The 25,261-nt window shown below is 44.4% G+C and overlaps 1 protein-coding gene across 3 annotated transcripts in view; it reads right to left on the bottom strand.

The window, feature by feature from the left end:
• The window catches only part of USP25 (ubiquitin specific peptidase 25), a 145,709-nt gene that overhangs the window by 56,963 nt on the left and 63,485 nt on the right, over nt 1-25,261 (bottom strand). For all 3 annotated transcript variants that reach the window (XM_068270563.1, XM_068270562.1, XM_068270564.1), the window contains exons 6-11: nt 13,944-14,030; nt 10,522-10,659; nt 9,519-9,595; nt 5,283-5,356; nt 3,291-3,439; nt 1,748-1,875 (exon numbers count right to left, since the gene is read on the bottom strand). In XM_068270563.1, the coding sequence (XP_068126664.1) occupies nt 1,748-1,875; nt 3,291-3,439; nt 5,283-5,356; nt 9,519-9,595; nt 10,522-10,659; nt 13,944-14,030 (653 nt within the window). The remainder of the gene's footprint in view (nt 1-1,747; nt 1,876-3,290; nt 3,440-5,282; nt 5,357-9,518; nt 9,596-10,521; nt 10,660-13,943; nt 14,031-25,261) is intronic.

Raw genomic sequence — 25,261 nt, 5'->3', positions numbered from 1 at the left:
CACAGAACCCTACTTGTACTGGTGAAGGATGAAAGAAAACTAATATTGTTTAAAAAGAAATAAATATGACAGCCTAATTTTAGGTTCCCTAAAAGGAAAATCTGTAGTGAAAACAAAAGCCATATACCTAACTATGGAGACTTAAAGGAGAAATGTAGTGAGAGGTATATGGAGGCTGCCATATTCATTTCCTTTTAAGCAATACCAGTTGCCTGGCAGCCCTGCTGAGCCATTTGCCAGCAGTAGTGTGAATCACACCAGAAACAAGCATGCAGCTAATCTTGTCAGATCTGTCAAAAATGTCAGAAACACCTGATCTGCTGCATGCTTGTAGAAGGTCTAGGGCTAAATGTATTAGAGGCAGAGTATCTGCAGGTTAGCCAGGCAACTGGTATTGTTCAAAAGGAAATCAATATGGCAGCCTCCATATACCTCTCACTACAGTTCTCCTGTAAGGCTCTGGGATCCTGTAGAGCCCCCCCGTTCTCCTCACGGCACCCGCGTTCCAGCGATATCCCCAAATTCAGGGCTGTGGAGTCAGTACAAAAATCATCTGACTCCAACTCAGACGCCTCAGTTTATGAAACCACTGACTCAGACTCCAGGTGCCCAAAGCTGCTCCGACTCCTTGACACCGATTTGCAGGGCTATGAAGAGAGTACAAAAATCATCCGACTGACTCCTTAGTTTATGAAACCACCAACTTAGACTACAGGTACCCAAAAATTGCTCCTCGACTCCAACTCCACAGCCCTGCCCAAATTTTATGATTCAGGGAGCTCTCAGAAGCACTCATGTCCTTGAGCACTTCCGAAGATGGGCGGCTCCGTACTGTGCATGCACAAATGCACGCAAGACTGCGCTCACACACGCACAGTATGGAGCAGCCCGCCTTCGGGCTCTACAGGATCCATAGCCTTCCCTCTCCAAAAGGTAAGCATCTGACTATTTTTAATGTTGCTTCAGTTTTACGTTAATGCATTGTCTACTGTTAGAGGTTGGCGGTGGCTCTTATCTACATGGCTTAGAAAGAGCACATCTGAATGGATGCCAGAGATTCTTCACTTCCTCATTCACAGGACAAGCCTGAATCTGACCTCTATCACTTGGCATTTGTGGTCAGGAACACGATGCTGTGAGACCATACATTTACTCACTCATTTCCAAATACCATTCTAATCACAATCTCCCTTCTGTACAGAATGTTCTACTATCCTTTGCTTTGGCACCTCCTCACATTCTTGCATCCAACTCTTCACAATCATTCGCTTTATCTGGCATTCCTTTCTACATGGCATGCATCGTGTTAAAAAAACGTAAGGCTACATTCACAGTGGAGTACTGTGGTGTGGGGTAATGGCCGCCTCTTCCAAAGCTTCTAGATGTGAGGTCAGGAGCATCCATTATATTCTTACATCAAACAGTGTTTGCATAACTCGTGTGATGATGATGTGCAGGTTTACCTTTACTCCCACATAACTGGACTAACAGAGAAGGAAACTACTATGCTGGCCCCCTTAGAAAAAAAAAAAAAAAGTACATTTTCTAACTCCAATACCGACCTACATCTAAGCTAAGTGAAGCTGGTGCCTATAGCAAAGATATGAAATATTAGAAGGAATATGATGGGTTGCTGTGGACAGCAGAGGAACCTCTGACCTTAGTCAGCCATGAAGTAATAGATACCACTGAAGCCATCTCCTGCAGCACTCACACAGACCGCTGCCACATATGCCCCGGGACCTACCTGTCCATGTAGAGACATTGTGGAAACTCCAGCTTGTTGTGGATCTTCTCTGGCCTCCCCAGGGCTTGATTAAACTCAAACCTGGATAGCTCAAATGTCAGGACAGGCGGCAGTTCTGTGAACCAGTGCTGAAAAGAAATGCACAACAAAAGGTTACATCCTCTCTCCATCCCATGATAAACATACAGGAAGCTATACTGACATATGGAGGCTGCCATTGCCGGAGCTCCTCCAGGAAAATGGCTAGCCTCCTAGAGGTTTGTTTTTCCCCTAGGTCACACACAGACACAGCTTATCAGAGAAAAAAAAACACCTTTTTGGCAATTATAAATACATTAAAATCATGTCACACAGTAGGTCAATTTAAGTGTATAGTAAGGTTAGTGAGTAAAATGGAGGCTGCCATAATTATTTCCTTTTAAACAACACTAGCTGCCTGGCAGCCCAGATAAACTGTTCCACTGCAGTAGTCTTAGTCACACCAGAAACAAGCATGTAGCTAATCTTGTCAAATCTGTCAATCTCAGAAACACCTGATCTGCTGCATGCAAGTTCAGGATCTATGGCTAAAAGAGGCAAAGGATTAGTAGGACAGCCAGGTAACTGGTATGGCTTAAAAGGCAATACATATGGCAGCCTCCATAACCCTCTCACTTTAGTAGTCATTAAGTTACTAGGGCAGGTTATGGTTAATGAAAGCTTAGGATGTTCACAGGGTTAAGCACTGTTTAAACCAGGGGTCAGGAACCTCTTTGGCCGAGAGAGCCATAAACTCCACATATTTTAAAATGTAATTCTGTGAGAGCCACACAATATGTTTCAAACTGGCACAGTGCGCATGTGCAGTAGAGGGCTCACGTCCCTGTCGTCATGGTGATGTGTATACAGTTGATCCTCCGTGCAGTGGAAGTGTCAGACACATCTTCAGCTTCTCTTGGGTTTCAGCAACATCAGCAATTTCCCAGAGAGCTACACTGTAGACATACCGACTAACAGCTTGTACAATTACGGTAGCTAGCTGACTTGGGGGTTGAATCATTTTGTAGGACGAGATCCCCCGGGCAACAAAGTCACTAGACCTGACAGGGTCCAGAGTGGGACAATTGGAGCAGCTGTTAGTTTTTGGGGGGAGCGTGATTACTTAAGTTAGCAGTGCATGCTACAGCAGTAACGTGCCTACTTTGAAAATTTTACTTGCTCTGCCACACTAAGCTGCGCTGCTTGAGCAGTGTAGCTTAGTGAATCAACCCCCTACTGATTTGTCTGAACCAGATGCAGCCATCAAAAGTGCCACATCTGGCTCCCGAGCCAAAGGTTCCCTACCCCTGGTTTAAACGGTTAATGGGGGTTTGGAGGGTGAGAGGAAGGGCCTACCATTAGAGGGGGAAAGGGTACTGTGTAGAGAAAAGGAAGAGGGGGGGAGATAAGATGAGTGGACTTGGAGGGTAGGACGAGACATGGAGAGAGAGAGAGAGAGAGAGAGAGAGAGAGAGAGAGAGAGAGAGAGAGAGAGACAGACAGACAGACAGACAGACAGTCTCACCTCCTGACCAGACTTGCTGCAGTTCTCCGAATGTAACGACTCGATTTCCCCCTCTATCATGGCCGCCTCCAGGCACTCGTGTAGGTCTTTGAATCCATTCACCTGCAAGGGGTACTGCCCAAACATCTCCGTGTTTTCAAATTTCTTCCCTTATTGAAAGAGTGACACCCATTAGACAGGAAATGACATCACACAGCAATGAATGGGACGCACTATTGTTACACATATTCATTTTGTTTTACAGAGATGCCTGCAACCAAATTATTCCTCTCATTATCCACCTTAAGGCCAAATACAGACAGGAAGAACGGTTGAGAGCCATGGACAGCAGACACGGTAGCGTCACACACCCATAACCCCGCTCCTGTATTTGTTGATGGAGACCGGAGCAGGTCCTTTGTGGCCCCACACAAAGCTTTTCATATGACATCAGTCTGGTGATATCTGAAGAATGCTGAAACTCTGAAGAGCACTTGTCACTGTTAATTCTCCGTGAAGTGTTCGGGAAGCGGCCCTCATCCTCCAGGAAGAAAGGCTTACACTGTAATATTGTTCCCCAGCCAAGGGCTGTCAATTCAATTACACAAAAATACTTTTCACATATCAAGAGAGCAACTAAATATAGACCTAGCAAAATTGCCACTGGTCCTCCTGTCTGTCCAAACTTCATACAAGCCCAAAAGGGAGAAGCTCTACAACTAAGACGCTAAACAGTAAAAAAAAAAAAAAAAATATCTCTTAAAGGAATATGAGCACCATGGCATTCCTCTGTTAATTACTGTATATAAAACAAACCTGTCCTAAGGGAGGTTCGTAAACGCTGTGGGCTTTTGAAGGCAGAGCATTGTCCATTTACTTACCTATAGGGGCTGATCCATAGACCCCTGTCTATTAGGGGATCCATCTTCCCTTTCCCAGGCTCAAAATACCTGCAGTTCAAAGTAGTGCATCCCTGGCTGCCACAGTGCATGCTGGGAGATGTAGTTCATAAATCTGATAACATAATGCTGGACTACGTCTCCCAGAATGTACTGCTGCATCCGGGGGGACACAATATCACCGTCACCACTTCAACCGGTGGTTCTACGGCACAGAAAGCAGCAAGATGGATGCCCTCTTAAGCAGCCCCCTCAGATAAGTAAATACACCCTACCCCCATAGCATTTTAATTTTATATAATAATTAAACATGGTGCTTAGTTGACATTGAAAGAGAATAAAGATCTCTAGTGAGAAGTGGATAAGGTTTATAGGTGCTACAAAAGCCATAAGACTCTGGCAGATGTTGCTTCTCAATGCTACAAGAGGAAATAGAGGTTTATTTTATTCATTTATACGGTGCTGACAATGTCTGCATATTGTAACCCCATAATCATTCATGTAATGCCAGCATAATGCAACCCTTTTTAAAATTTGTGTCACAAAAATGCTCAGAAACGTAGAGTTTCCATTTACAGTTCTTCCTCTGTTATAGGGCTGCTGTGAGGGACAGGGATCCACCCATTCACTTAATCTCTGCTACCCAACAGCCATCACTTCTCCATAGCAACTGACAGGTCAGCAGCTCTGTGCAGAGAACTATAGGCTGTTGGGATTTCCGTCGAGGGCGGATAAACCAACTCAAGAGGGGGATCTCAGTCGTGCTCAGCATCTCAGCTGACAGAGGAAGAGCTGTCAGGCGCACAAAAGTGGATGTTCTGGACATTCGTTTTTGACACTAAGTACATTGAGGGCATTATTCTCCTACAATCACATAGGGATACAAAAATGTGAAAATGTCCGCCACAGTAGTCCTTACAACATAAACAACCCATGTCTTTGGAACTACTGATCCTTGTGAGGTGCAGTTTTCTCTGACGGCATCCTCAATCTTTATTGCTCAGGTAATTTGAGATTTGCAAAGCAGCGATAGGTCTGGAGTTTCAGATGGAGCACAATGTTCCGATCACCAAATAGTTTGTGAAACCAGATGTTATGTAGATGAAATACCAACCTTCATGCACGCCCACTGCCAGGAACCGCCCATAGAACAGCTCCACCATCGGGTTCTTTGGCTTTTCTCCATCTCTGGTGAATGGGAATAAAAATAATTTTCACACAATGTAAAAAAAATAAAAAATTATTCAAAAGTAGTATAAACAGCAGCAAAGGAAAAAGCTGTGAAACACTGGCAGTGCATCAGCGGATAAAAATCCTGTCTTTAAATTTTCATCATACGACTGGAAACAAAAAGTCTAAAGGACCCCTGAATGGAGGCTGACACAGTGGATGGTGTAATGGTTAAAGGCTCTGCCTCTGACGCAGGAGACCAGGGTTCGAATCTCGGCTCTACCTGTTCAGTAAGCCAGCACCTATTCAGTAGGAGACCTTGGGCAAGTCTCCCTAACACTGCTACTGCCTATAGAGCGAGACCTAGTGAGCTCTGGCGCTTTGAGTCCACCAGGAGAAAAGCGCGATATAAATGTTATTTGTCGTGTCATATTTATTTCCTTTCAAACAATGCACATTGCCTGGCTGTCCTGGTGATCCTCTGTCTCTAATACTTTCAGCCATAGACCCTGAACAAGCATGCAGATCAAATGTTTGACTGCATTTGACGCATGCTTGTTTCTGGTGGGATTCTGCTTCTGGTGTAATTCTAAAGGAAACCGGTGGTGAAAATAAACCTCTTAAAATTACTTTTTTCTTTTTTTTATAGATATCCTACAGTTTTATTTTAGAATGAAATACTATTTTTTATTGTTTCATTGTATTTGCTCGATATGACACATACACTGAAGTATGCCAGAGCAGAAATCTATGAACTATTGACCCTTTTTATCACTTTCCTAGTCTCAGAAGTCATTTACTGCCAGGAAAGATTTTAATGGCTGTAATTCCTTATTAGCAAAAGCTACACTATAGTGAGACCAGGTCCGACTAGACAAAAACTGTCACTTACATTACTGATGTTTAAAGGACAATTGAACTGAGAAGAATATGTAGGCTGCCGTATTTATTACCTTTTAAACAATACCAGTTGCCAGACAGCCCTGCTGATTTATTTAGCTGCAGTAGTGTCTGAACAACACCAGAAACAAGCATGAAGTAAAACTTGTCAGATCTGACAATGTCAGATACACCTGATCTGCCTATGCTTGTTCAGGGTCTATGGCTAAAAGTATTAGAGGCAGATGATCAGCAGGACAGCCAGGCTACTAGTCCTGCTTAAAAAGGAATAAATATGGCAGCCTCCATACCCCTCTTGCTTCAGTGGTCTTGAATTCAGGCAGAAAAAAAAAAAAAACATACACGTCTATCATGTAACATATCACCTCGTGTATACTTTAAAATGGACCCGAACTCTTGCACAGGACACAAGGAAAACCAAGAAATTCACCCTGTGTGTGTTATCAGAGAGAAAATCCTACTTCATCTTCAAGTAATCACAAGTTTAATTTGATCTATCAGCTGTGTCAGCACAGAAATTCGGTAGACACAGCTAATATGTAAACACAGGATGTTAACCCTTTGTTCCATAAAAGCAGTAAGTATACAGTACAGATTTATTGCAGGAGTTCTGTAAGCTGTAACAAATGTTTTTCTTTAAAGGTTATGCTGTTGCTTATCTTTTAGGGTAGAGAGGAAGTTTTGAGTACAGGTCCACTTTAAGATCCATCTGAAGGGCTTCAGAGTTACAGATAAAGTACAAAATAAAAAAATGGCTGCACGCAAACCCTAAGTGATAAAAGTGTGTGCGCTTGTGCAGAGGGAGGGGGGTGGGGTGGGGCTGAAGGGATTTTTTTTAGCACATCGGGGAGTTGTTTTTTGAACAGTAAATACTATGTGCCATCTTTGCTTTCACCCTGTATAATTCATAGTCTGGTTGGAAAGGAGTGAAGCAGTGCGCTTGTCACGAGATAGAACATGAAGGTTTCCCGAGCAGTGTAGAGCCGATGTGAGCGTTCTTGAATAACCTTCTCTGTGGAGAGCGGAGGAGAGGCTCTGACACTTTCCTGCTGCATCATTATCCCTTTGCCTCCAGTGCAATGTGCATGTCACCCAGCGCTTCAATTGTCAGGAAACGCTTGCAGCCTGAGGGCAGAGCCCAGATCTTTATGGAATTGCTAAACGGTGAAAAAGCCAATTACGGGAACAAAAGTGATAGCTGGGAGAGCTCCGTCTGCACCAACCTCTACGGAGCCTGGCGACGCAGCCGGAACATTCCAAGGAGGAAAGTGACAGACGCGGGAGGGTTGTCTCTTTGTCACGTCTAACCAGCGTTACTATTATGTGTACCAACAGAGGAGAATTCACATCCGAGTAAATGGAGGTTGTTATCCGAGACACCACAAACTAGCCTTAAAGTGGTAGTATAACATAAATGAAGCCTTATAACACACTTTCAAGGACCATTGCTCTGCAAGAATCAAGCGTGATCCCTCAGGCAACAGATCAGGGCGGAGTCTGTACACACATGAAAGTTCTGCAGCTTTGGAGGGGGAGGCAGGAGACCGAGCAGCGCACAACTGAGTGGGCGGGACGCATTATTGAGCCCCTGCTGGCTCAAAACTCCTTAACTCAGTCAGGAGCAGTTTTCATTGGCTCCTGACCACTGTGAACCAATCACAGTTATCAGGAAGTGTAAAATAGAAAAAAAAGCCTCTGGTCCTTAAAGGAGAAATGTAGTGAGAGGTATATAGAGGCTGCCATATTGATTTCCTTTTAAACAATACCAGTTGCCTGGCAATCCTCAGTTGCTTGCTGATCCTCTGTCTCTAATCCTTTTAGCCATAGCCCCTGAACACGCACGTACCAGATCAGGTGCTTCTGACATTATGGTCAGATCTGACAAGATTAGCTGCATGCTTGTTTCTGGTGCGATTCTGCAGGCAGATAGCTCTGCAGGGCTGCCAGGTAACTGGTATTGCTTAAAAGGAAATCAATATGGCAGCCTCCGTATACCTTTCACTACAGTTCTACTTTAAATTGGATCCAAAATAAAATTATATTTCAAATACAAAGCATACCTAAGACGGTGGTGAGAACATTTCCATTTTATTTACCTGGGCCTCCGTAGCCATACAGGACCCTCAGTTTCCTCATAGGCCACTCCATTGTGCCCCTCTGAAAGCTCACCATCTGAGCCAGTCCCAAGCTACCGAGCACAAGAGAACATGGCACATTAAAGGGACACTTAAGTCAAACAAAAAAAATGAGTTTTACTCACCTATTGCTTCCAATAGCCCCCTGCAGCTGTCCGGTGCCCTCGCTGTCTCCCTCCGATCCTCCTGGCCCCACCAGCAGCCACTTCCTGTTTCGGTGACAGGAGCTGACAGGCTGGGGACGCGAGTGATTCTTCGCGTTCCCAGACACATTAGCACCCTCTATGCTGCTATATGGTATATGATATATGCTATAGCAGCATAGATGGCGCTATTGTGGCCAGGAACGCGAAGAATCACTCGCGTCCCCAGCCTGTCAGCTCCCATCACCGAAACAGGAAGTGTCTGCCGGCGGGGCCAGGAGGATCGGAGGGAGATGGCGAGGGCACCGGACAGCTGCAGGGGACTATTGGAAGCCCCAGGTGAGTAAAACTCATTTTTATTTGTTTGACTTAAGTGTCCCTTTAATCTCTCTCCCACGCCCGGAAGGATGGAAAATAAAGAGGCAGCAGCACAACAGAGTGTACTGGAAGGAAACCGAGGGAACAGTAAGGCTATATGGGGATGGGAGAAGCTCCAGAAAAGTAAAATAGAACTTCCTCCAACTCCAACCCCCCCCTACATACACATACCTCTTGCTTCAGTTAGCCTTTAAACCTGAACTAGTGTTTTCTCCCCCAGGAATGTCACCTTACTGTGGGCTAGTCAGGTCAGTGAAATGTGTACAGTCCAGAAAAAAATGTGGTTTTTTTATGCCAAACAATAATTCCACAATCATCTAGGCCAGGTGCCCACCACAGATCGCTAATCGCAATCGCTGAGCTTTTCTAGTGAATTTAGTGTTTGCATTACAGACTGCAATGAGACGCACAGTGCTCCGAGTTGGGATAAAGACAAAAAAACAACTGGTGCTACGAATGTGGCAGCACTTTGGAGATCAGCCTTGGTAATGGAAGGAGGTGAAAGAAGCTGCCATGAGGCGGATGTGCGAGTTCCTGTGTGTAATTCTCTGCATCATGTAATATAGGGATATCCTGCCATTATTCAGTCTCTAATGCCATCCAAGCCAAGAGCACATCTCTCACCTTTCCTCCTCGGCCTTTATCTGGAAAGCATCCTCCAGCCAGTCCAGCAGCTTGTGGGTGAATTCGCTGACATCTTGCTGCAGAAGGAGAAGAAACAGATCAATGCTGCTGCAGACCTGTTCACACAAGGAAGCCATACAGTTCCAACCACAACTAAGCTCAAGTCTATTGTAAGCAGAAGTATACAAGTATTGTGCAGAGAAACTATCCCCATGCAACTAGGTTAGGTTGTCAGCAGACTTGAGGGGCCCATACATTAGTCGATTTGCGACATCATTATCCAAGCAGTTTGATCATAATGGATTCTCCGGTATTTATTTATTTTCAAAAGTGAATGGCAGTTGCTCTGTACAACTGCCAAAAAACTGTAGCAAGCAGGGAAGCTGGCCAACATCATTGTTTAAATACTTTTTAGGGAGTACCTTTATAAAGAATAAAATCCTTGCTGAGAATCCTCTATGAAGAGATGGACTAGTCCATAGCCTGTCACGTCTGTCAGATTTCTACTGCCTACTGTAAGTGACAGCAACATAGGAAAAAAGTAATTTATGGCTCATTTTACTCTGGAAAAAAATGTACTCATTTGTTAATGTTTGCACATATTTTAAAATTTTACATTTTTTTTTGCTATAGTGCCCCTTTAAGGGCTCTGCCTCTGACACAGGGGACCAGGGTCTGAATCTCGGCTCTTCCTGTTCAGTAAGCCAGTACTTATTCCGTGAGGAGACCTTGGGCAAGACTGCTACCGCCTACAGAGGGCTAGTGGCTGCAGCTCTGGTGCTTTGAGTCCGCCAGGAGAAAAGCGCGATATAAAAATGTTCCGTATCTGTTTAGCAGCACAGCAAAACTAATCGCTTAACCATGACAGCCCTGAAACATGTAAAAAGAACCTGAACCAAAATAAAAATTCAAAGATGACCTAAGCATAGGAAAATGGAAGCAAGGCCTGTGAGCTCAGAGGCCCCACAACAGTCAATAAGTGACTGATCAACTTCTGAGTTACCTGCTGAGAGTCGTTTGACTTGAAGGCATCCTTCAGAATCTCCACAGCTCTGGAGGGATCTACATACTTCCTCTTGGAGCTGACCAGCAGTGAGAAGAGATACCTCAGCTCTCGCATAAAAGGCAGGTTCCTGTGCTCCTGAGGGGCAGAAAACAAATTCTGGTTTAAATAAGAAGTAGGATAAAAGTTCACAGTGCAAAGTTGGGCTTCTAATTGCCATAATGGAAACTACACCTTAACTCCCCCTGGCGGTATGATTATCGCCGGATTTTAAGGTCTTTTAAAAAAAGGTTTCAGACCCTAAAATCAGGAAAAATTATGCAGCCAGAGTCTCTGCAGCAGCCCCTTCTCTCACTCACCTCCCTGGGCTCCAGCACTGCAATTTTACCTCCATCCTCCAGGCAGTGCTGTAACTCTGGTGAGATCAATGAGTGAGGGGCAATCTCACCAGAGTGATTCAGGGCCTCCCAGGACAGGAAGGAGAATGGGTAGCGACGTCTGGATCCCCGGGAGGTGAGTAAACGCCTGCTGTGCGCAATACTCTGCATAGAGCTCCTGCCGGCTAGCCCCAGCGTTGCTCGGGACTACCGCCAGGGAGGTTAATTTACTACTTTATGCTTGGTTTTATAGTTTCAAAGACAATGTAGTTTCTATACTTCAAATATGACAGAATGATGCAAGGTTATAAAAAATAAATAAAATAACTGAAAATACAAACCTACTAATGTTCTATTCATTATCCATACTACACTGACGATTCATCATAAGTTTTTGGTTGTTTTTTTCTTCAGGTTTACTTCAATGATATTCAGTTACAAAACTGCAGCCATTTTATATGGATTTCAATATTAAACGTAAAGTAACTTCTTAGCACCGCTAGCCATACTGCATTTACCTGAAGGTCAAGCATTTTATTAACAATCCCTTTGTACACTGAGGGTCGCAACTGCTTATTTAAGCAAAGGCCTACTCTCTTATTGAATGGCATTAAGAAGAAACTGGGAAGCAGCAGCTAGACCATGTGCAGGTCATCCGTGTGAAAGGCTATCCTGCGCAATCGTGTTTTATAGCCAACATCTTATCCGTCTTGCCTCTCCGATAGCTCCTGACATTTACAGCAAGACACACAACAGTGGTTGTGCAATGGGCTCTGCTGACACAACTCAGCCGAGGCCAATGGTGCCTCACACAAGACTGACTCCCTAAAGAACAAGTGTGTACGGTATATAGTGTGAAAATCTCCAGCAGTGCATTATAGTGTATATAGTTCTCTTCCCTCAGAGAAGCCGGCAATCTATTCCCTACTATAGTCAATGTCTTATCTTCCGATAAGGAAACAACTGATGAACCTGGAGGGTTGAGAGAAGAAAAAAAAAAAAAAAAAAACACCAAAGCAAGCACAGGGGGAATGGTTTGGATTTGAACCAGAAGCCAGCACTGCAAGGTGTTATCCACTGACTACACCGTTGTTTATCATGGTGTCTGGATGGTGTATTGGTTAAGGGCTCTGCCTCTGACACAGGAGGCCAGGGTTCGAACCCTGGCTCTGCCTGTTCAGTACGCCAACACCTATTCAGTAGGAGACCTTGGGCAAGGCTTCCTAACACTGCTACTGCCTATAGATCGCATCCTAGTGGCTGCAGCTCTGGCGCTTTGAGTCCGCCAGGAGAAAAACGCAATATAAATGTTCTGTATTTGTTTTGTTGTTTGTACCTCTTCTGAATGCCTGTGCTTACCAAGTACCCCCTTGGTAAGGCAAATATTATCTAAACACACAGATATATGCAATAGTACTACACAGTGATTGTTTCTAAACAGTTTCCGAGCACTTACTATTGCTGTTAAATAATTATTAGCCCAATCCGCTTGCACCCCCCCCCCCAAAAAAAAAAGGGGGGGGGGGAGGAATCAAAAACTGAGGCCTGGTAAACGCGTCTAATTTTGATTGGCCAATTTGACCACCTCCATGTAGTAAGAGTCATACTACATGGAGGTGGCAAAGTTGGTGGTCTTCCCTTTATAGGGAAGTGGCCATCGCCTCCCTCTCTGGTATTCATACAAGATCCTTTCTAGGTGGTATAAATCTCCAGCTGTCCTTCACAAGATTATTACAGGGTACTCGCCTCTGTGGTATAGATGCCAGCTTTATATTGGTTCTATGGTCTGTATTTGGATGATCTGTCCTAAACAAATGGCTTTTGGGGACCCAGTTTGCATCATTCTTCGGAAACATCTTGATATGGAGTTTTCTTTTTTACTTCTTTTGCCATCTACACCACTCCAGAAGTTCAAGAAGTCACTTGCATAATTGCATATCCTGGTTGCTGCCAAGCCTACTATATCAAAGCTCTGGAAATCTACCTCACCATCAAAGATTGGCTTCAGGAAATGTACAACATCCAGAAGATGCAATCAACAGAATGGAATTGAAAGTGCAGGAAATGCATAATGGATTACTCAGTCAAAAAATGTGTGGCCTTTCTGGTTCTCGAGTCAGATTAAAGGAAACTGATGGTTGACCGTCTCTAGTTAGGCCTTGGTTTTACATATCATGGTCTGAGCTCTAAGGGCTGGAACCCACAAGAGCGTTTTTTTGAGCATTTTGGCAGCGCTGCGATACGCTTGCGTTTTGCCAAAACGCTCAGCTGATGTTAATGGATGGGGCAACTTCCACAGGAGCAACGCAGGACGTGCAGCATTTTGGGAGCGTTAGCGCTTCAATGTAAAGTATTGAACCGCTAGCGGAAACGCTCAGCAAAACCTAAACTGAGCGGTTTTGCTAGCGTTTTGCGGTTCAGCACACTGTAACAAAATGAAAAATAATTCACAGGACCAATCAGGATAAAAAAACGCAAAACGCTAGGCACCCGCTGGGGAAAAAAATACAGTGTTGCAAAACACGACCAAAAACGCGCATGAATCCGCTTGCAAACCGCTCAGACAAAACGCTAGCGGTTGCGTTTTGCGTTTGCGGTTTTCAGTGGGTTCCAGGCCTAAGTCCTACATGCCATACTGTAAAGGTGTGATTTTTACTAACTCATTGTTTCAGCTTGTCTATGGTTTTGTTTTTTTTGGTGATCAATAAAAATGGACTTAAAATGTGGCCATAGTGATCCTCCCAACCTTGAGAAATGTGGTCACACACCACTGTCTAATCTAGAAGATAGTCCCCTTGGGAAAGCATTGGATTCCCCCACCCTAGTAGTTGCAGGGGAGTCCACCCTATAGTTACACTCCTGCTCTGGAACCTGTATTAGCATAATAATTCTGACATGCAGTTTCCACTGAAGGAATAGATACAAGATATACGTATAACGGAACAATGACATGCTATATATGGTTCTCACAGGAAGTACAGCCACAGCATTAATATTCAGAACACCAAGTTATGCATATAGGTACTCATTTCAAGTAAGTCAAACCTTTTGGTTTCGTGGCACATCCTGAGCACTCGCAGGAGGGCTGTAGTTCAAAACAAGTCTACGAAACTCCAGCAGGTTGAAGAGAGACTGGAGGAACAAGGACAGAAGAGGTATGAGTGCACACATTTTAATATATTGAGCCAGTTGAAAAGAAATCTGGACCAAAAATGGGACAGTAACCCAGAGAAAACAAGCCAAGTACAGCAAAGTCCCCTATATCCAGCACCGGCGGCGATCACCTGGCGCCGGATACATGTTTGCCGGTTGCTTAAGCAACCAGCCAAAAAAGCACAAACCTCAGACACATCCAGAAACACTGATGTGTAGGTGAACCTGTAGGGTAGGCACAGGCTTTCAAGTAGTAATCTACTCAAATTCCAAATTCAAATAAAGTCTAATGACCTCACTTGTGACCGTGGGATAGGGGGAGTTACTTACCCAGAAGTCTTCTGACAGTCTGCATTCCATTACGTTGGATAGGTGTAATGAAAGCCATGTTGCATTACTTCCTGACACGCTTCCTCTTTCAAGCCGGAAGGAGGAAGCCCGGGAGTGGTGGAACGCGGCTTTCATTACACATATCACACGTAATGGAATGCAGGTTAACCCCTCTATACTGCGGTCACAGGTGAAGTCAGACTTCATTTGAATTTCGAATTGGAGTAGATTACTACTCAAAAGCCCATGCCTTCCTGTTGGCAATACATTTTACAGAGCAACATCAATCCAACGTGCGTACAGCTGTTTCAGTCTTTCTGGTCCTCATCAGGGAATGGCAGGGATTGATGTGGCTCTATGGCATAGGGCTTGGACCAGTTGCTTTTAAAGTGAACCTGAGGTAGAAATAAAGTGATAAGATAAACCATTGTATTTATCCTCCCACTACTAAAAATGATCCCCCTTTTTTTTTAAAGATGCCCTGTAGTTTTATTTAAACATTTACATGTTTTATTGTCTCTGCTCAGTGGCAGCCTATTGAGTGTCCCTAAATGAAAATACATGAACTATTGACCTTTATCTCCCCCTGCTCTCAGAAGTTGCATTCTGCCAGGAAACCTTTTATGGCTGTAATTTGCTTATGAGTGAAGTTTTCTATATTCCCAACAAGATAGAAGCTGTCACGTCCATGCCTAGAAATTAACCATTTCAGGCAGCAAAATAAAACAAGTAAAACAGTCTGGTTATTAATGTTTTGCACTGTGCAAAATGTCACATGTCGCCTCTGGTACACTTTAAAGGGAACCTGAACTGCGTAAAATTATTTAAAATAAACACAAGATGTAGCTGCAAATGAATATTACATACTTACCTAGTAATCAGTTCCTCTCAGAAGCTCACCATTTTCTTCTTACAGTGATCCCTTCCAGTTCTGACAAGATGTTGTCAGAACTGAAATACCAGTTGCTGTCAGTTACAGTATATATCAGCTGCTGTCAGTTACAACTGAATGTGCAAGGTAATGTCCATGTTTCATTATGGCTCAAGTGGACGATATAACAGTTTAACAGGGTGCAGACCAGGAAGCGGTTATTGGGTAATGGCCATTTTCAAAATGGAGGACAGGATTCCATTGATCACAGTAAACAAACAGGACACCAGAGAGGAGAAAGATTGATGAGCAGACTACATGGGAGGTAAGTATGACCTGTGTATGTTTATTTTGACTTTTTATTTTCAGTTCAGGTTCTCTTAAAAGCAGACCTGAACCCAAAACATCCTCTTTGCTCTAAAAGATCAACAGCATAATAAACATTTCTTTGTTACAGCTGATACAAATCCTGCAATAAATCTGCTGTGTTTTTACTTCCAGATTCATGGAAGCGGTTATAGTGTTAGCAGGCTGTGCTTTCAAATGAGCCATCTGCCATCTCTGCCGTGGCAGTCAGGTGACTCGGAAAGAGATTAAATTACAATTTGTGATTAGACTAATTAGACAGGCTAAACTCTCTAAATACACACTGTGCATTTCTCGGTTTTCCTTCTGTCCTGTGCAAGAGTACAGGGCCACTTTAAGAGGGCTTTTCGGTCTCTTTTAGGCCAAGGGCCCTTTTCCACTGCTGCTTGCCCTTCTGCCCACAATTGCACTGCTGTGCATACACACAAGCAACATTTTCCACTAGCCCAGACTGTGCCGCTTACCTGTCGGGAACCAAGCGCAACCGTGGCGAGAATCGCACGAGCCGACGATTGTATGTGGGTAAAAAGCGACGCGCACTATTGGGAAATGAGCACCACGATTTACATGTACAACGTGGGGCTCTAGCAGAAAAAAGGGCTCTAGTGGAAATAGGCCCTTATACTTTCCTAGTGATTCTGGGTTATCATGAGCTTGTTGGGCAATCTGTATCAATAACCAGAAAGCTAGAAGCCTTGCTATGCCTGGAGATAGGAGGAGAGGACAGCCTGGAGCTCCTCTGAAGCCAGATGTCATTCCTACACCTCAGTGTCACCCGGCTGCTCTCTCTGCTGATGTTACAGGAGCTGAACTAAAAACACAAGAAGCCAAGTAACAGATTCCCTCGGCTGAAGTCAGACTGAACAACACAGGCATATAAATTAGTCAGGGTAAGTAAACAAGCTCGTCTCAACAGCTGACGGCGGTGTCAATGATTCGCCATCTGCTGCAATCTGTTAAAAGACTTGTGGCGACTTCGATCGCAGAGGAGGAGAGCCGCTCATCGTAAACAAACACGTAATCATTTTATATAAACAGATTGGAAAGGGCAGCCGCGGCAGATTGAGCGAGTCCATACACAAGGATGTGCGTAAATCCCAATTCCACGCACAAACGCTTTCCCTGGCCGGTGTAGAGGGCATCGCTTCTTTTCATCTGTGTGTAAAAACTACTGGACTAGCTAGAATCAAATTACTTTCAGGACTAGTGTGCATTGGCTCTGAACTACACAGCAACATCAGTTCAACCTTAAAGCAGCAGTGTCAGCCATACTATGCCAGGAAGAAGTAAACAAACAAAAAAAACACAACAACCTCATATATAAGTAGATGACTACTTGTTCTACTTACATAACAGATGTATTGTAATGTCCAAGTTTTGAATTCAGTGAATTTTATATAGGAAAAATAATTCTGTTCCTGGCATTTGCCATCTTGATTCCCTCTAACTGAAGCCAATCCTGATGTATTTTCCTCCCTTACTTTTTTCCTTCTAGAATCTGCACTGTCATAGCTAGCTTCTGTGTTCTCTCCAGGCTCTTTTAGCTGGGGTGCTCCACCTGGCTAGTTTTAGTGAGCACCTGGCTGTCATAGGCTCACCTCCTCTGCTGTAAAGAAGTGCCATCCCTGCATTCTCTCGTCTAGCCTAACCCGGCTACTTTTTCATGCCACCCGGCGGGAAAAAAATTCTAGGGAGAACGCTAACTTGCTTTGTGAACATGTGAACACGAGCATGGATCGGATTTCAGCAGCTTCACACTGAATTGTCCTCAGCTAATCAGTGAGGAAAGTGGGGAGGGGTGATGACAAATTTCCTTCTCATTGGAAATAGCAAAAAAATAGAGCCAGACTGACTGAAATAAGATTTATTAGAGCAGAAACATTCTTGATTAGATTTGAGTGTTTGCGATGCAGGGTGAGGTTCCAGACTGCATAATGTACACAGTGCAGTGGGTAAATGGAATTTGATTTTGTAGCTGACAATTTCCTGCGTCAGACTCCCAGAGCTGCAGCTCCTTCTGTATCTCAAGGGGACCTGTAGCGAGAGGAATATGGAGGTTGCCCTAATGATTTCCTCGTAAAGAATGTAAATTGCCTGGCTGTGCTGCTGATCTTCTGCCTCGAATACCTTTAGGGCCAGCAAAGATTAGATTAGGTTCTCCACCATCGAAACAAATGATCCTGATCATTGAGCATGAAATCACAAGTTTAGATTTCAGCACCAAATGATCAGGATTGATAGCGTTGGATTATGGGAAACTCAGTGTGTGTATATAGCTTAACCACTTCAGGACCACAGTCTTTTCGCCCCTTAAGGACCAGAGCCTTTTTCTCCATTCAGTCCACTGCAGCTTTCACGGTTTATTGCTCGGTCATACAACCTACCACCTAAATGAATTTTACCTCCTTTTCTTGTCACTAATACAGCTTTCTTTTGCTGCTATTTGATTGCTGCTGCGAGTTTTAGTTTTTATTATATTCATCAAAAAAGACATGAATTTTGGCAAAAAAAATGACTTTTTTAACTTGCTGTGCTGACATTTTTCAAATAAAGTAAAATTTCCTATACATTTGAGCGCGAAAGTTATTCTGCTACATGTCTTTGATAAAAAAAAAAACCATTCAGTGTATATTTATTGGATTGGGTAAAAGTTATAGCGTTTACAAACTATGGTGCCAAAAGTGAATTTTCCCATTTTCAAGCATCTCTGACTTTTCTGCGCACCTGTCAGGTTTCATGAGGGGCTAAAATTCCAGGATAGTACAAATACCCCCCAAATGACCCCATTTTGGAAAGAAGACATCCCAAAGTATTCAGTGAGAGGCATGGTGAGTTCATAGAAGATTTTATTTTTTGTCACAAGTTAGCGGAAAATGACACTTTCTGACAAAAAAAAAGAAAAAAAAAAAAAAGTTTCCATTTCTTCTAACTTGCGACAAAAAAAAAATGAAATCTGCCACAGACTCACTATGCTCCTCTCTGAATACCTTGAAGTGTCTACTTTCCAAAATGGGGTCATTTGTGGGGTGTGTTCACTGTCCTGGCATTTTGGGGGGTGCCTAATTGTAAGCACCCCTGTAAAGCCTAAAGATGCTCATTGGACTTTTGGCCCCTTAGCGCAGTTAGGCTGCAAAAAAGTGCCACACATGTGGTATTGCCGTACTCAGGAGAAGTAGTATAATGTGTTTTGGGGTGTATTTTTACACATACCCATGCTGGGTGGGATTAATATCTCCGTAAATGACAATTGTTTAATTTTTTTAACACACAATTGTCTATTTATAGAGATATTTCTCCCACTCAGCATGGGTATGTGTAAAAATACACCCCAAAACACATTATACTACTTCTCCTGAGTACGGCGATACCACATGTGTGGCACTTTTTTGCACCCTAACTGCGCTAAGGGGCCCAAAGTTCAATGAGTACCTTTAGGATTTCACAGGTCATTTTGAGAAATTTCGTTTCAAGACTACTCCTCACGGTTTAGGGCCCCTAAAATGCCAGGACAGTATAGGAACCCCACAAATTACCCCATTTTAGAAAGAAGACACCCCAAGGTATTCCGTTAGGAGGATGGTGAGTTCATAGAAGATTTTTTTTTTTGTCACAAGTTAGCGGAAATTGATTTTAATTTTTTTTTTCACAAAGTGTCATTTTCCGCTAACTTGTGACAAAAAATAAAATCTTCTATGAACTCACCATACTCCTAACGGAATACCTTGGGGTGTCTTCTTTCTAAAATGGGGTCATTTGTGGGGTTCCTATACTGCCCTGGCATTTTAGGGGCCCTAAACCGTGAGGAGTAGTCTTGAAACCAAATGTCGCAAAATGACCTGTGAAATCCTAAAGGTACTCATTGGACTTTGGGCCTCTTAGCGCACTTAGGGTGCAAAAAAGTGCCACACATGTGGTACCGCCGTACTCAGGAGAAGTAGTATAATGTGTTTTGGGGTGTATTTTTACACATACCCATGCTGGGTGGGAGAAATCTCTGTAAATGACAATTGTTTGATTTTTTTTACACACAATTGTCCATTTACAGAGAGATTTCTCCCACCCAGCATGGGTATGTGTAAAAATACACCCCAAAACACAATATACTACTTCTTCTGAGTACGGCGATACCACATGTGTGACACTTTTTTGCAACCTAGGTGCGCTAAGGGGCCTAACGTCCTATTCACAGGTCATTTTGAGGCATTTGGATTCTAGACTACTGCTCACGGTTTAGGGCCCCTAAAATGCCAGGGCAGTATAGGAACCCCACAAGTGACCCCATTTTAGAAAGAAGACACCCCAAGGTATTCTGTTAGGAGTATGGTGAGTTCATAGAAGATTTTTTTTTTGTCACAAGTTAGCGGAAAATGACACTTTGTGAAAAAAAAAAACAATACATATCAATTTCCGCTAACTTGTGACAAAAAATAAAATCTTCTATGAACTCATCATACACCTAACAGAATACCTTGGGTGTCTTCTTTCTAAAATGGGGTCACTTGTGGGGTTCCTATACTGCCCTGGCATTTTAGGGGCCCTAAACCGTGAGGAGTAGTCTTGAACCCAAATGTCTCAAAATGACCTGTGAAATCCTAAAGGTACTCATTGGACTTTGGGCCTCTTAGCACAGTTAGGCTGCAAAAAAGTGTCACACATGTGGTATCGCCGTACTCAGAAGAAGTAGTATAATGTGTTTTGTGGTGTATTTTTACATATAACCATGCTGGGTGGGAGAAATATCTCTGTAAATGACACATTTTTGATTTTTTTTACACACAATTGTCCATTTACAGAGAGATTTCTCCCACCCAGCATGGGTATGTGTAAAAATACACCACAAAACACATTATACTACTTCTCCTGAGTATGGCGATACCACATGTGTGACACTTTTTTGCAGCCTAGGTGCGCTAAGGGGCCCAACGTCCTATTCACAGGTCATTTTGAGGCATTTGTTTTCTAGACTACTCCTCACGGTTTAGGGCCCCTAAAATGCCAGGGCAGTATAGGAACCCCACAAGTGACCCCATTTTAGAAAGAAGACACCCCAAGGTATTCCGTTAGGGGTATGGTGAGTTCATAGAAGATTTTATTTTTTGTCACAAGTTAGTGAAAAATGACACTTTGTGAAAAAAACAATAAAAATCCAATTTCCGCTAACTTTTGACAAAAAATAAAATCTTCTATGAACTCATCATACACCTAACAGAATACCTTGGGGTGTCACAAGTTAGTGAAAAATGACACTTTGTGAAAAAAACAATAAAAATCCAATTTCCGCTAACTTTTGACAAAAAATAAAATCTTCTATGAACTCATCATACACCTAACAGAATACCTTGGGGTGTCTTCTTTCTAAAATGGGGTCACTTGTGGGGTTCCTATACTGCCCTGGCATTTTACGGGCCCAAAACTGTGAGTAGTCTGGAAACCAAATTTCTCAAAATGACTGTTCAGGGGTATAAGCATCTGCAAATTTTGATGACAGGTGGTCTATGAGGAGGCAAATTTTGTGGAACCTTTCATAAGCAGGGTGGCCTCTTAGATGACAACATGTTTTGGGCCTGATCTGATGGATAGGAGTGCTAGGGGGGTGACAGGAGGTGATTGATGGGTGTCTCAGGGGGCGGTTAGAGGGGAAAATAGATGCAATCAATGCACTGGGGAGGTGAACGGAAGGGGGTCTGAGGGGGATCTGAGGGTTTGGCCGAGTGATCAGGAGCCCACACAGGGCAAATTAGGGCCTGATCTGATGGGTAGGTGTGCTAGGGGGTGACAGGAGGTGATTGATGGGTGTCTCAAGGTGTGATTAGAGGGGGGAAATAGATGCAAGCAATGCACTAGCGAGGTGATCAGGGCTGGGGTCTGAGGACGTTCTGAGGTGTGGGCGGGTGATTGGGTGCCCGCAAGGGGCAGATTAGGGTCTAATCTGATGGGTAACCGTGACAGGTGGTGATAGGGGGTGATTGATGGGTAATTAGTGGGTGTTTAGAGGAGAGAAGAGATGTATACACTGCACTTGGGAGGTGATCTGATGTCGGATCTGCGGGCGATCTATTGGTGTGGGTGGGTGATCAGATTTCCCGCAAGGGGCAGGTTAGGGGCTGATTGATGGGTGGCAGTGACAGGGGGTGATTGATGGGTGGCAGTGACAGGGGGTGATTGATGGGTGGCAGTGACAGGGGGTGATTGATAGGTGATTGACAGGTGATCAGTGGGTTATTACAGGGAATAACAGATGTAAATATTGCACTGGCGAATTGATAAGGGGGGGTCTGAGGGCAATCTGAGCGTGTGGGCGGGTGATTGGGTGCCCGCAAGGGGTAGATTAGGGTCTAATCTGATGGGTAACAGTGACAGGTGGTGATAGGGGGTGATTGATGGGTAATTAGTGGGTGTTTAGAGGAGAGAATAGATGTAAACAATGGATTTGGGAGGTGATCTGATGTCGGATCTGCGGGCGATCTATTGGTGTGGGGGGGTGATCAGATTGCCCGCAAGGGGCAGGTTAGGGGCTGATTGATGGGTGGCAGTGACAGGGGGTGATTGACGGGTGATTGACAGGTGATTGACAGGTGATCAGGGGGGATAGATGCATATAGTACACGGGGGGGGGGGGGGGGGTCTGGGGGGGGGGTCTGGGGAGAATCTGAGGGGTGGGGGGTGATCAGGAGGGGGCAGTGGGCAGGGGGGGGGGATAAAAAAAAAAATAGCGTTGACAGATAGTGACAGGGAGTGATTGATGGGTGATTAGGGGGGTGACTGGGTGCAAACAGTGGTCTGGGGGGTGGGCAGGGGGGGTCTGAGGGGTGCTGTGGGCGATCAGGGGGCAGGGGGGGGGAAATCAGTGTGCTTGGGTGCAGACTAGGGTGGCTGCAGCCTGCCCTGGTGGTCCCTCGGACACTGGGACCACCAGGGCAGGAGGCAGCCAGTATAATAGGCTTTGTATACATTACAAAGCCTATTATACATATGTGCAGCGGCGATCCGGGTGCTAGTAACCCGCCGGCGCTTCCGAACGGCCGGCGGGTTACTACGAGCGGTGGGTGGAGCCAGTCCCCGGCAGGTGATCGCGTCACGAATGACGCGATCGCCGCATAGCCACTCCCGCAGCCGCCCCCGCCGATGGGCGTATTGCGGTCGTTTGGGCCCGGACTTTGCCGCCGCCCATCGGCTGGGGGCGGTCCTCAAGTGGTTAAAACACACCTGACTTAACAGCATAGCTCCCAACTGTCCCTCTTTGGGAACCCTGTCCCTCTTTCCTCCTCATTTGTCCCTCTTTTATGTATTGATCTACAAAAAACTTGTTTAATTGGCTCTAAACTTTATTCCCATCTTTTAAATTGATATATATCTTATTTTCAAATGTTACTATAAAGGAAAATGAACCAGTATAGAAAGGGCCAGTGTGGTTTGAATTATAAAAAAAAAATCATAATAGTTTGTGTGACTAGGGGTGTGGCAGGGGCGTGGTTTAAATGTCCCTCTTTCTCATATCAAAAAGTTGGGAGGTATGTAAGAGGAATATGTAGGTTGCCAATATTTATGTCCCTTAAAAGCACAAACTGTGACCACAGAAACAAAAAAGAGCCGACTTACTTATCTGGGGCTTTTTCTAGGTCTGTCACAGTCTTTCAGGTCCCTCAGTGTCCTCCAGGTCCCCTCCATTGTTTTGCTGGCCTCCTCAGAAAGCTCTCCAACAAGGCCTAGTTGCGGGCTACTGCACGTTCCCATCTGCACTCCCATCACCAGGAGCATTCTGGGTTCGTTGTGCCCCAGGTGTGCCGATCCTCTACATCTAATACTTTTAGCCATAGACCTTAAACAAACATGCCAATCGTGTTTCTGACTGAAGTCTGACTGGATAAGCTGCATGCTGGTTTTCAGGTGTGTGACTTGAACAGTTTTAGGAAACTATTGCATTGTCATTTTTCTGTCAGAAATTGCGATTTCGATTTGATTCACAATTTTCTTCAAATCATTTGTACACCACTAGATTTTCATGCAAGGTAGCCAGGTATAGGTGCCCTATGTATAGGAAAGCTAGGTATAGGTGCCCCCTGTATAGGTTAGCCAGGTAAGTGCTCCCATTATATAGGATAGCCAGGTAGGTGCTTCCATTATAAGTTAGCCAGGTAGGTGCCCCCAGTATAAGTTAGCCAGGTAGGTGCCCCCCAGTATAAGTTAACCAGGTAGGTGCCCCCCAGTATAGGTTAGCTAGGAAGGTTTCCCCAGTACAAGCAGCCTATTTTTGGGCCGCCTACGACTTGTATAACTGTGTTGTGTGAATAGTGGTGGGGTGAGTCGGCAGCACAGCAGGCAGGGGAGGGAGGCAGGGATACATACATTACCTATTTTGCCGGCATCATGAATTACATGACTCCCTTCCTGTGGACCGCAGCGCCGACGTGACGCTGGAATGTGACGTCACACCGGGGAGAGCACCATTGCAGTCCACAAGCCGCAACATGGGCCTCACAAGAAAAATGCAGCTTTGACAATCATGAGATCAGCGTGGCTAAAATCACAATTCCGGTTAAAAAAAAAAAACGATACATCGTTCAGCCCTAGTGTGACTCAGACATTACTGAAGCCAGGAAGATCAGCAGGACTGCCAGGTAACTGGTATTGTTTAACCCAATAGCAGCTTCAAACAAAATGCTTCATTTGAAAGCTGTGCGTGCACTGCAAGCTTCTGTTGGCGTATCTCGTTTGGCGGCCTAGAGCAACCAAACGTGTGTGTGGCAGTAAGCATTTATATTTACCTGTTCCCTACGGCTTCTTCTCTTCCTTCACTGGCAGTTCAGAACTTCTGGTAGGTCTTCTGGATCCCGATCACATGATACGACAGCGTTACAGTGCCTCCCAGTGGTGGAAGAGGTGGAAGAGACTCTTCAATCACAGGGTGGCACAGTAACGCTGACCTGGTTTCCTGGAACCCGATCACATCATATCATGTGATCAGGACCCAAAAGACATGCCGGGAGTACATTGCCGCCGCGGTGGAGGAAGAAGAAGCTGATCCAGCCGTCCAGAAGTATTTAGCCCTGCAGCCATATAAAGTTTTATTTTATTTGGCTGATAAAGGGTTAAAAGGAAATACATATGGCAGGCATCATACACCCTCACCTGTTCTCACAGCTAGCAGGACAGAGGCTGTGATGGAGTACGAAGCAGCATGGCCCAATCAGCACAAGTAAATGTGGATACCCATCTCCACCATTCTAAAACACGTGCGCGTTTCTTTATCACGGCAACATTGACAAACACCTGTACATAGAGATGTCCCTTGATGGTGCTGCTGTCTTATTCATCACTCCACCAGCAGGGATCAGTATTGCATAAACGCAGCTTTATTTACAAAGAACGAGGATTACAAAGAAGCCAAAAAAAAAAAAAAAAAAGTGATCAGCGCTGCAGTTTAAAAGGGCATGAAACCCAATCACTTATCTTGTGACTCCACTGGATACGTCCGCACAATACAGGCCAGTAAACATGAACTGAGCTGGCTCGGGTACCTTCAGCCATCAGAGCATTGGGTTACACACACAGTTCAGTCCTATGAGATCACCATTATAGGATTACTATGTGCGGTACGGTCATAAAGTACGAAAGCATCGGTATAAAGCTCTCCATTGCAGCC

The sequence above is a fragment of the Hyperolius riggenbachi genome, chromosome 2, assembly GCF_040937935.1.
Source record: "Hyperolius riggenbachi isolate aHypRig1 chromosome 2, aHypRig1.pri, whole genome shotgun sequence".
Lineage (NCBI taxonomy): Eukaryota > Metazoa > Chordata > Amphibia > Anura > Hyperoliidae > Hyperolius > Hyperolius riggenbachi.
This window is presented reverse-complemented; position numbering and strand designations above follow the sequence as displayed.